This window comes from Chelon labrosus, assembly GCF_963514085.1.
Source record: "Chelon labrosus genome assembly, chromosome: 13".
Classification (NCBI taxonomy): Eukaryota; Metazoa; Chordata; class Actinopteri; order Mugiliformes; family Mugilidae; genus Chelon; species Chelon labrosus.
The window spans coordinates 16766418-16778795 of NC_140346.1; the positions used below are offsets into that span (position 1 = coordinate 16766418).

General features: G+C 41.0%; 2 protein-coding genes across 3 annotated transcripts in view; both read right to left on the bottom strand.

Moving 5' to 3' along the window:
- Nucleotides 1-576: 576 nt before the first annotated feature.
- On the bottom strand, nt 577-9286 carry mlf1 (myeloid leukemia factor 1). Of its 2 annotated transcripts, none has more exons than XM_084558245.1 (8): nt 9155-9286; nt 8054-8216; nt 4914-4958; nt 3545-3628; nt 3149-3277; nt 2529-2688; nt 1626-1764; nt 577-1501 (listed from the first exon to the last, which is right to left on the bottom strand). In XM_084558245.1, exons 1-8 carry the CDS (start codon nt 9199-9201, stop codon nt 1441-1443), a joined length of 828 nt encoding a protein of 275 aa, XP_084414371.1. In that variant the 5' UTR covers nt 9202-9286; the 3' UTR covers nt 577-1440. The 2 variants fall into 2 exon arrangements, with proteins under 2 accessions (XP_084414371.1, XP_084414370.1); XM_084558244.1 differs by having other exon boundaries at nt 1591-1764.
- Nucleotides 9287-10903: 1617 nt separating this feature from the next.
- Nucleotides 10904-12378, bottom strand: part of rsrc1 (arginine/serine-rich coiled-coil 1) — a 110067-nt gene continuing 108592 nt past the window's right edge. The window contains exon 10 of the mRNA XM_084559179.1: nt 10904-11354. Within this exon, the coding sequence (XP_084415305.1) occupies nt 11262-11354 (93 nt within the window). The 3' untranslated portion in view covers nt 10904-11261. The remainder of the gene's footprint in view (nt 11355-12378) is intronic.

The window sequence follows — 12378 nt, forward strand, 5'->3', positions numbered from 1 at the left end:
TCTTTTTTATCTTCCAGAAAAAAAAACCTGTTTTACAAGCAGGTGAAAATAAAATATATGGTGAGATTATAAATCTACATCTGGATTTTAAACCATGCCTGAGTTATTGTAATGTTAAATTTTGTGTTTTAATTTCTGTCTTGGTGCAGCAATAAGGGGTTTCTTCTGAGTTTTAAATGAATAAGGAAGCAACATAAAATATGCTTTGGTTCTTGAGCTGTGTATTTCTGGGCTGAGTAAAGCTGGATAGAGGCAAGTAAGTCTTGAACATTCAATAATTTTTGAAGCCAAGAGATTGCTTGAGTCTGACATGCAAACAAATGAGAGGGAGAGGGCACGGCAGGCTAGCAGCTGTGTAACATCTCAGACCAATCTGAGCTACTGACAAGTGCTTAGATCCAAAAATACTACCCTGGGTCCTTACCACAAGAGGCACAAGAGGCTCATTACAGTACAGCCTCTCTCTTTTGAACCCTCTACAGGGCTACACGAACACACAGCGAAAGTTCAATCACTGATGAAAATTGAGACTTCATACTTGAAACGTGAAAAGGGGGGCTGAGAAATACCACAAGATTAATCTTCACATTTTTATTTTCATACAATCACTCATGTTGACACAAGTCTTGCTTTTAAAGCTTGTAAAAATGTACACGAATAAAACTCAAATAATTGAGAATAATCCATAGGTTGAGTTTGTGCTGTGCAGCGACCACCAGATGAAAAACAAGAGAAACCAAAGTAACAATATAAAAAGGGAAGGGAAGGGTAGTTTTGCTTTTTACAATGATTACAGCAGATAAAATATACAATTACAAACAGAAGATGTATTATTTATATCTAAGTGCATTAGTGTATTTCACACATTAAATCTGCATATCACACATCTTCCTGCATATTACTACTACTACTATTCAGGTGCTAATAATAATAATGATAATAATAATAATGTCACTGTGATTCTTGGTTCTAATATCACTATCTCTCTCTATATATATATTAATAAATGTTTTCTAGGTTGGTGTGAAAATAAGATGTTACAACTGTTTCAGTACCACATTCCTGCAGATTCTATCTACCTCCAACATATACTGTACAAATGAGAAATTTTACATTACTGCAAACCATTCGCCAAAGGAAATGTTCAAAAACCTTAAATCAATGCCTCTTGGGTGTAAAGAATAACTTTAATATTGTTTTAGTGCCTCCCTTAACGTTTTCAAACTGCTCAAATATTTAGCGTACTGTATGTCGAACAGTGTCAGCATGCTCCTGTTCAAACTGTACAGCATGCATAAGAAAATGGGCAACAGTAATGTAAAATGTATGCAGATGATAAAAAACTATTTTCAAATCCTTGTCAGTGTTTTTTTGTATGTGTGGGAGGCACCAGTGTACACTTAATGATCCTTGATATGCTTTAATGAGCGGGACGACGTTTTACTGCTTTGTTGATCCTTCAATTTTGACTCTACCTGCAGCCTTGCTCCTACGTTGGTCTCTGTGAGAAACACAAAACCAAAATAGAGATTTAATGATCAGGAGTGTCTTCCACCTGTTTTTCACTTGATGCTGTTTGTATATTCTGACCTGTCTTCAGCACTGCATGAGGTCTGAATACTGACCTGTGGGTCGGCTCAGGACCGGTGAGGGCCGCCTGGCGAACTGCACGGGGTTGTGGCTCGTTCAGGCGAGACATGGGGACAGATGGCTGGAACGTGGACACCTTCTGCTGCCACTCATCATCAAATGACTGTGCTTCCGCTGCATGTGGAAGGACCATGATCATGTTAGGCAGACTGAGGGCATAGGCAGCGGCACTTACAGTTGGGTTATATTGTATTCAACTGGTTGGTCTACGTAACGAGTCCAAGGAACTTATCAATAGTGCTCGTTAAACTACGGATGCTGAAGAAGAAAACTTAAATATACAACATATATTGTATTTAAAGGGACATTGGCCTCGACATGTCTGGGGCAAATCCAGGCATATGTTGATCTCTTCTGTCTCTGCTCCCCTGCCGATCAGTTTTCTGATCATATTCCTTGTTTACCCTCTCCGTCTCCTCTCCTCTGCTGATCTGAGCCTTGATCATACCACCTGAGTGTCACTCTTTTGTTCTTTTTTGTCTGACCATGTCTGGGAGCCACCTCTGCTCCCCTACTGAGTCCACCCTCCTGTGTAAAGTTGCCCTTGACTGACCAATATACATCCACTATCTCAGTCTCTGGTCTCAGAGGTCTCTGGTCTCTGTGTCGGTACGCTCACCATGACCTGGAACTCCAATAAACTTGCACCAAACTTGCACCAGCTTCAGCAAACTTGGAACTAGACTTGGATTGTTTCTTCTTCAACAATGCACACAATATCATTAATTAATTGCCAAAATAATAAAAAGCTCTTTGTGAAGTTGTGGTATTGCATAGTGCTACGGTTGAACCCTTTTTCATTTATGGACCAACTATGAAACTCAAGATCTAAGTAATTGGTTAACTGAGTTTAGAGCAAATCATCTGGGTATACATACATTCATCCAAATTCTGAAAGTCCTGGTTGAACTCCCTCTCTCCAGTTTTCTTGTTGATTTTCTTTTCAACGACATGTCCTCTGTCCTGAATGTGGTGACCGATTTTCATCTTTTCCAGGCCACTCTCAGAGTCTTTCACCGCGTGCTGGGTCTCTATGATCTGGGGGGAAAACACAAACCCATCAGACACCGTTGCTCAATGTAAAAGTGAATTCATTACAAAAAAGATCAAGAGTACAAGGAAATCAGAGAGGAGACTTTTCTCATGTCGCACATAACTTTATTAAGATTCAAAAGCTGGTAAACATTGGTGTGATCCCATAATAACTGTATACTTTACAGAGTATAATGACTTCTGTGTCATTTGATCCTGATCAGGAGATTCTGACCCAGTGTCTGTTTTAAGACTGGTCCTGCAGAGGACAAGCTACATAAGAATGTACATTTGCAGGCATTTGCTACCAGGCCACGAGGACGCAATGAACAAACAAAACAAACAAATAAAAAAACCATTCCTAATAATAAACACGAACATTACAAGCTACTTGTGCGTGGCATGATCTGTGTGTGCTGCACCTTCTATCAGCACAAGGGGGAGGTCACTGCACCGGGGTACTTACCCCTCCAGGAGCACGACGTGTCGATGAGGTCGCTTGGAAGACCTTGGGAGGCTCATTCCCAACTTTCGAATAAGTCATAACTGAGGAGGAGCGGAATGAGTGGGTGTTGGAATCTGTGGACATGTTCTCCTGAAACACAAAAACACACACTGTTGAGCAAGAACCATCCATCCGTCCATTATCTTTTATTACATGATCCTACAGCGGTTACAGAAAGGCCCCAGTTGGCAGGCAGGTTCAAACCCAGAACCTTCTTGCTGTGAGGCCTCAGTGCTAACCACTGCACCGCCACGCCACTCTAAGCTAGTACATTTCACATAACACCAGGCCCTGAGAAAGCCAACAAGAAAGAGAACAAGTCACAGATCAAGAGAATAATCACTCGCGACTACTCACAAAATTCGAATGCATGTCCTCCATCCTGTTCCTCACGTTAGCCATCATGCTGTCGAACATGCCAAAAGGGCTCCTCGTCATGTCCTGCGCACACACAAAAGGAAAGTAATGTTAAAGCCCCAAGAGTTCAGTTGCAGGGCACATAAGCCACCTGGCCACATGGCATTATCAGCTCATAAACAGCTCCGTCATGTGAACAAACACACATGCACGAGCACAGTGTGAAAACTGTGTCCTTCATTTGTGCTGCCTCGAATACTGTACATTCACATTTTATCACTTCACCCTGACCTAGTGACATTCATGGCAAGACTAGGGCGGACCCAGCATGCGATTCATGCCTTTATTTAGGGTTTTAATGCACAGAGAATTTAAAGGTGGCAACCTTTACTCTGACCCTGTTTGCAGTAATAAATGGTCTTTTGTAAAGTGCATTAAAGCTACTAGAGGTAACTTTTGCCTCCTCCTTCTAGCAGTGAAAGTAGTTGCTCAAACACTGCGGATACAGTTCACAGTCCCTTCTTTCTTTTTTGTCGGTAACATCGGATTCATTTCAGACACTAGCCTTAAAAGTCCAGCATACAACAAAATACAAATCCATTTTTCATCCACTGATTAGCTTAACCAGCGTTGTGTGGCAAAGCCTTGAATGTAGCTGTCGTTCATTCATACACTGTATAAAAGTTCCACTCTGTAGCTTTGAACTCACTGCATGTTTGACAGATGTTAAATGCAGAGCACATAATGGGGCAAGAGTGGAGCTAACAAACTCTGATTAGTTTATTACTGATTAGTAGACCTGGTGCACATTTATTTCCCTTAAGTAGAACAAAATAAATCTATAGATCACAGTACAGGTACCACCTCGGCCTCATATTGAGACAGAAAAACTCTATAGAGTTTATCCACATATTCTGTGAGCATGCAGACATCTAGGTCTTACAGAAAAAGATGCATCATCATCATCATCATGTTTCAGTTATATACTCTAGGTGTATTGGCCAAAACGCAAGCTTTACACAACAGTTGACTTAATGCTGGATGTCATGTTGGGGTGTTTTCTATTCACAAATTAATGACTACATAATCAATAACTATTTTGGCAAGTACCTTCTCTCGCTTACTTTGCCCTCATTCTTGGCAACAAAATCAAAACTGCGGTAAACTTTATCATTCCTGCAATAGTTTTGTGTGCAGTTACTACTACGGAAGTGTTTTTCTGTAGCAAAAACAATATCCCAACATTGAGTACATGGCTTGACGTGATGATGTGAATTTGGGCTGCGACAGTTTCTAGTCAACAAGTAGTGGACAGAATCAGTTACAGAGTTACTGAGCATGCAGCTGCACGGCGGAGGACTCTACTGACCTGGCTGTCAGTACTGCCAAAGGGAAACAATGACCGGCTCATGTCCTGAGGATTCAAAGAGGATCGGGTTTAGCAGCACAGCACAGTTTTGCAACTGGAACAAAATGTATCAACCGTAACTCATGAACAGTTGCGAATGTGTCAAATATCAGCATCACTTTGTAATGTGTCAAATATCACCATTCATATTCTAACTCACTGATACACAGAAACCATGGAGACTTTTTTCATGTTTGTAGAGGTTGTCGCCAGTAAGCTGTTATGGTTGTCTTACACTGGTCACTAAGCCCTTGACACAGTTTCACACAGCTCCCCGTATGGCCTTGAACTTTTTGGAAGCACCAAGGAGTGAGGACAGAGCAGCGTGCAGCCCTCAGTCAATCAACCCTATGCTTCTCTGGGCCAGGACCACAGGTGTTTGTGACCCCGTGACTCTGGATAAGCATCTCAGCGCCCATCACTATGTGTGCAGGCGCATTTTCGGGGAGGGGGGGGGAGTGATATGCAGGGGTATTGTGCGTAATCAGTGAAGTGTTGAATGACTTGTGTTCCATGTGTAATTGGGTCGCATTGCCGGAGATTAGCGTGGGTTTAACACTGAAACCGAGCTTCATTCTGGGAAGGCTAGAGTGGGCGCAGTGGACCACGGGTCGAAGAGTCCAAGGCTGCTCTCTCAGCTCTTTCGAAAGGTCAAGCGGATGTAAAACGCTCCCGACCCGTATCTATGAAGCCCCACCGCCAATTTTATCCCACAGTGGCATCTATGAACTAATAAATGCCAGTTACATATCTACTCGTATTATATTTAGACTCGGGCAGTGGAGAAGAGAGACCGAGGGTGCGAGATAAGGTACATAGACGGAGCTGCCTGAACATTACACGTTATTTTAAGTTGTCTGGAGGAATTCAAACTGACATTTTGTTTTCTGTTTCTCTCAGTCTGGTATTGAACTTGCCTCTGTGCCCTCTGAGGCAGGCTGCTCCTAGAGGAAGTTACAAAGAGGACGTGCACTGTCAATATAATTCATACTTACATTGAAAAGTAAAGAAGTGGTGCATCACCAGGAGGTTAGAGGGCTTTTGTTAAAATTGTGCTCCCACAGTTTACAAACCACACACAATGCAAGGAGCCATCTAGATAGAGTGAATCTAGATAGTGGTGACTGTGGATTGTTCCAGAGCAGAAAGTAAATCTGACTTAAAACGTCTATACATTAGCTATACCATTGCGAGTTACCGCATTTTTGTAGCCTTAGCACAACGGAACAAACCACAGAATCAAAGAGGGCACATGTAACTCAGAGCACTTCTTTACTGTCATTCAACAGTACTTTTGTAAACAGGAGTTCAGATGAATGAGCGCTGTGAAAGATGATATGAACAAGCTGGTGGATATTGGCAAGGGACAGAGAAATGTGAGTACTCATAGCCGCATTGGAAGAGCTTATTTTCCCACTGGGAATCCACTGCTTAGTAAGCTAATACATGAAGCACAAGCATTCCAGCATTATGTGGCCGACGAGTGTGTGTGTATTTCTGTGTGTACTGTATGTGCATGCGTATCTACGTTATTTTGCAAGCTGTGACTGTGTGTAATTGTGTCTGTGAACATGTTTTTATGCTGCGTGTGTGCATTTTCTTGCATGTATTTTAGTGCACACATTTGTGCCTGTGATATTGGAGACCAGTTTCAGAGAGAGCTGTCTGTCATCTGGCTGCTAATGCACCAGCAGTGCCAAGACACGTTGTGTGTGCAACAGATGGACGAAAAGAGCAACAATGAGAGCAACAGAGTGACCATGACATCTGAACACACAGGGCCAACAACACAACGCTGCAGCCTTAGCCTTACGGCCACTGATGTGCGGCACCGCTCCCCGTCTCCAGATAAATTAATATGTGCAACATCAGAAGTTTTGTGATCAACATAGACTAGATACGATACGTACTCTGATTCATGATCTGACTATGACTACTAACAAAATAGTCGAGTCCACTTGTCTCTGTATGAATCAAGACAAAGGTGATGGGTCCTTTTACATAGTTTTTCTCCAAATCACATTGACCTTATGAATGAATATTTAGTTGTGTTGTGACATCCTATCAGAACCCTACAATACTGCAAACGTCATGTTGAAAACACTCTCAAAACAGTGAGATAAAAAACTCTCAAAGTGGACTAAAACACAGTATTTACATACAGTATTTACGATCAATAGACGTGGAACAAACTCAGAACTCTTTCTCTTTTTAGATCAAATAACTTTCTTGGATCTATTTACTCTGTAGTTCCATTTCACCCACAGTCATTGAGGTCATTAGTCAAATACTCAGAGCTCCTCTTCAGCTGGCATTAGCTACCTAATGGCAGGATGCTAATAAAGAGAAAGCCGACAACTGGGCTTCTGATGAAAGTCATTATCAAGGATAAATATACAGGCTGTCATGAGGTGGTGGGATTAAAGCAGGTGACCGGGACTAAATTTGACTTAGCAGGGATAACTAGGCCGCGGAGGGAGAGATTTGGGAAAGGTTAACGGGTGCAAAACTACCCCCCTTCCTTACTACCTGCCTTCTCATTACAAGCCAGCACTGTTGACATGTTTCAGAGAAAACAACTAGTCCATGAGTACTCTTCCACCTCCATACCTTTAGAGAGAATAAATATTTTTATTTTCAACAGCAGATGATTTCAGCAAAGCAAAGCCAAATTCTCTGGTGCCCTATTGCTGCGAGAAGTCAGTGAGTGTATTTACTTGAAAATAGTGTGTCAGTGGAACAATGCTCTATAAATAGGGCTCCTCAGGGCTAGATATAACTGTCCAGAGAGGCCAAGGGGGTTGCCCTTCCACAAAACCAGAGACTCACATGGCCCCATACCTCTGTGAGTGGTCCAACGGTTACTCTGCCAGGGGCCAGCCTCCACTCTAACCTCAGTAAACTTAGCACATCCTGCAAACAATAATATTCTTTGGTTGTAGGCCCGTCAGAGGGTCATAGTTCATCATTTGTCTGTAATACTGCAGACACAGATGATGTGTAGGTCGGTGTTTGTGTGTACATAGATGTAATAGATACTATAATAATATTTTAAAGTCCTTTTAATATTTTAAGTCCTTTTCAAAAATGCCCATTCTCACCCTGTGTTCGTTTCTCAGTGCGACAGATGAACTTGGATGTTCTGCCATGTCGCGACCTCTGCTTCTTCCGTCCGTTATACTGGGCATCAAGGGCCCGCCAAATGGCTCGGAGAAGCTCCGCATCATCTGACGCATATGCTCCCTGTGAGCCCGGAATGGATCCCTGCAGGAAGTAAAGACAAAGAAGTGCATCTGAGGAAATCTGCATGATGACAAAAATCCGCAAACCATGACAAAAGTCCCCACAGAAGTCTTCATACTAGGCTCTCTATATTTTAGAATGACTCCCATGTCGTATATGAGCTAGAGAGATTTGAGAACACAACACACTGAAACAAGCAGCACACCTAAAATAATTTCAGCCATCTTTCACGCCTGTGCCCTTACAAGTAGGGGTCATCTGTAGCCACACTAACTCAGCAGGCCTAAACTCATGCAATATGTCAAAGGGATTGTTGACAGCTATTTAGGAATTATTTATTACGTAACTTGTACTGGAAATTCTATCACTAAATTAATTTCCTTCTTACAATGATACAAACATGTTTTATCCTACACTTTTATTTGCCTTTTCAATAGGTTTATGATTGTGATGATTATATGATAAGTTTAATATATAGAATAAAAACTTATTACAGTAGTTGTTTTTACGACAGTCGTTACATTTTACAGCAGCCGTTGATAGGTAACAGTTGTGAAATTGTAAATGTTATTATTTAACAGGTTATACGTGTGCCTGACCGAACAACTTTTAGACATACCGCCATGGGCTTTCTGTCAAAGCCCCGGTTCAATAAAAATAATAATTAAAAGTACAATTACAACTTTACAATTATTTAACCTTAATAACACATTAACAACAGTTTTTGGCGTCGTTAGCTTGTGGCTATATTTTGGAGTTGTTCTTTTTTGTTTGTTTGCCCTTAATTGCGACATACCACTTTTTTGCCGTTCATGATAAATTTATATATTTTTTTAAATTAAACAACTGATGCGTAATAAGTAAAAATAAATTAATTAATTAAAAAAAGAAATAATAATCACTTAATAAATACAAGTAAACAGTTATAGTCTATTTAATACAACAGCTTGGGTACTCACGAGAAGAACGGATCCTCATCAAACTCCCTCAAATTACTCCTGAACATTTCTGGGGTGTTTTGAAGCTGTAAAGAAAAAGTAAAATAAAGATTTTCCAGAAATAATCCGCCACAGGTGCCTGTGCTGCAACGCTCAGCCTAGCCAATGTTACTATGGAGGAGGAGGACCGCAGAAGAAGAACCAAAGTCATGCTGACATCGACCACGTGATGCGAACCCTGCCCTCTCATTGGCTGGTTATTCGGAGCTTCAAACGGCTATTTCCGCGGGTTGCGTGTTGTGGGTGGCTGGCTACTATGGCAACGGCGCTCTAGAAATTTCTCGTAAAGCGTGATTATTTTTTATCTAGCCTGTGCATTACACAAAATATGTTGTGTGCTTATCTATCACTGGGTTATGGCTGGTAAATTAAAGAGGACAGTCTAAAGCCATTCTCTTAATTAGATATAGGGTGTAAAGGAATTTAGAACATGATATTTCACTCCACACACTACAACCAAGCTTAATATGTGTGTTTGCCCTAATAGTGTATCACTTTCACTAGTCAGGAATTCTTATTTATTACTTCATTACCACACTGACTATTTGGAGGGTGCAGCAGTGACACGCCATGTCCCAGACTGTGTATAGATATACCATCTGGCAGTTCCACAAATAGGCCATGAGCGTGGACTCCACACTGCCTTGGATCTCTGTTAATGAAGACACACGACACAAACATAATCAGAGTGGTTATATTTAAGAAGACAGCAAGTTTCAAGAAGGCGAGAATCCGTTTTCTCCATCCTTACGTCAGCCCCAGATGCAGACGCGGGGATAAGGCCGTCCCTTTGGTGTGCTATGTAACTGCCATAAAATAACTGAGTAAATAATTTTACGGCATAAAGGCGCAAATAAATGTAAGCATTGAATTATAAAATGTGACATAAAATGATATATGTTCCGATATAGTCCTGCATTTTGTTTACTTACTTACCCCACATGAGCTTTACTATATACTACTTAACAATATTGATTTATTGATGATCCCCAAGCCCTGTCCAAGCTATTTCCCCAAACAGTTCATACTCGTGTATAAAATGATAATGTCCTATACCTTTCGTCCAGTTTGGATGCGATTATCCTCGAGTCTGCACTTTAATCCCATATTCATTATATAACATAATAAATGTGTTTTAGTAAACAAACATTCAGTGTCAAAAACATACAGTATATGGAACTGGAATGTGTATTTCTGTCTTTTAACATTTCTTTGAATGACGCCCCCCTCATTTGCTAATGAATTTGTGTCGTGGGGTCAAGAGTCATGCTCTTTACAGAAGTGGGTAAATCCAGTCAGAAGATTGCTACGGATACTAAAGCTAATCATCTGGACATTATACTATTGCAATCCCACTGATGGACAAAGCCACAGGCTCCAAACTTTCTATCACTTTCCATGCAGCATTTTAGGAAATATTCAGGTGTCACTTCCTACAATGGACTGTAAATGAAAGAGTTAGCCTTTGTGTATATAAATGTATTTATCATGCCATTGCTTTCTTTCTGTTTTTTTTTATTTTTATTATGGCAGCTTCAGTCCTGGCAGTCATCAGTCCATATACGGATGAAGGTGTCCCTCCAACCCTAGAATAAAAATCCAAAAAGTGTCGCATATTTTTGATGAAGAAGGAGGTGCCGTTTCAGCTCAACCCCACTTAACTGGTTTATCGCTATAATTCCCCAACAAAAGCACAAGACAGCTCCCCACTCAAAATAATCACATCAATCTTTATTTAATGAGCTCATTACAAAAGACAAAATAAATCAATTACTACATTTACATGGTATCAGTTGACCTTATCTGACTAAGATTTCTATTCATTAAAGAATAAATGAAGCCAAATAAAGAACATCACACAGTTCAATTAAAAATAATAAGCACACCAGGACCAAAAACTGTTCATTCACACAAGCCTGTATAAAAGATAAGAGAAAATAGAGGAGGGCTAATTAAGAAATGTTGTGATGTCCTAAAACAAGACAGACAGAATATGACTAAGACGCAATAAAAGCAAACAGGACTGAACGAGATGTAGACACGGACTGAAACTATCCAGGGGTCTTTTTCAGGTCACAGGACTTCCCATCAGCCTCTCCTGTCGCAGTGAGGCCAGTCTTTTTAGCCATAGCTCCTCTGCTTTCTCCTTGTCCATGAACAGCTGTGGGACAGCAAAGTGAAGACATTTAGAAATCAGTGGCCTAGCAGTTGAATTCTTTAGATAGACCTTTAAACCTGGGACCAGCCTGCCTTATTTTATGATAATAACGTAAATGCAGCCAGGGTTAGAAGGAAATCAAATCAAGTTTGCTTCAACATCTGTTCAAGCAATCCAAAGATATTAATTTTACTGTAATATATGGGAAAAAAAATAGTTGGAAGCCACTCCTTTACTTGTTTGAGACACTCTGAAATGAAATGTGCTTAAAAATCTATCTGGCTAAATAAAGACAGGCACAGAAATGTCTATGTTGGATCTAATATTGACTTGACCAACACATTCTGACTTTAAATGCTTCTTCTGAATTTACTAGGAGCAGCGTGAGCACCTCCGCTGTACTAACTCTTGGTGACAGCAACTGTATCTGTAGCGTTGCGGCTGCTGCTCACGGCTGCCTACCTTCATCTCAAATGTGACAGAAATAAATGAGTTATGTTTCCTTGTAAGTTCATGAGCGTGGCATAAAGTTGTCAGCGCTGCTCGCCGACACCCACGTGACCGCAGCGCGGATGCCAAAGATGAATTCTGTGATATCTTCAATGTTATTTGTGTTTCCCCGTCTACCCAGTTCCAAATGCGCACATTTTTTAAAGCCGATAACTCATCTCGTCCTGGTGATGGAAAAGGCCTACATATGTGACTTGTATTCGCCGCAGTACATCAGCGGCAGTAGTAATATTGATTGTAAGAGGGCCGTAAAACTGCTGCTGCAAGTGTCTGATGAATGACGGCATCTGTTTATTAGGAAGTAACATAATGACTATGAGGCCGAGGAGCAAGGCGCTGAGACATAGGGGAAAATTGGAAGATTATTTCTATATTCGCTGCATGTGTTTGCGTGAGGGTGGGAGATAATGTTGACATGCGAGCTATGTGTACGTACTGTACATCTATGTGATGATATGTGTCTATTATTATGCAGATTGTGGAGCGACCCCGGGCACGTCAATCCTTCATTCCTAAC

Excerpts from the sequence above, each read along its gene's own strand:
- mlf1 (XM_084558244.1), bottom strand. The coding sequence starts at position 9,201 with ATGTTCAGGAGTAATTTGAGGGAGTTTGATGAGGATCCGTTCTTCTC. Across the intron at positions 2,689-3,148 it reads CACGTCGTGCTCCTGGAGGG|ATCATAGAGACCCAGCACGC; the intron begins GTAAGTACCCCG and ends TTTTCCCCCCAG. Across the intron at positions 1,502-1,590 it reads TCATGCAGTGCTGAAGACAG|AGACCAACGTAGGAGCAAGG; the intron begins GTCAGAATATAC and ends TGTTTCTCACAG.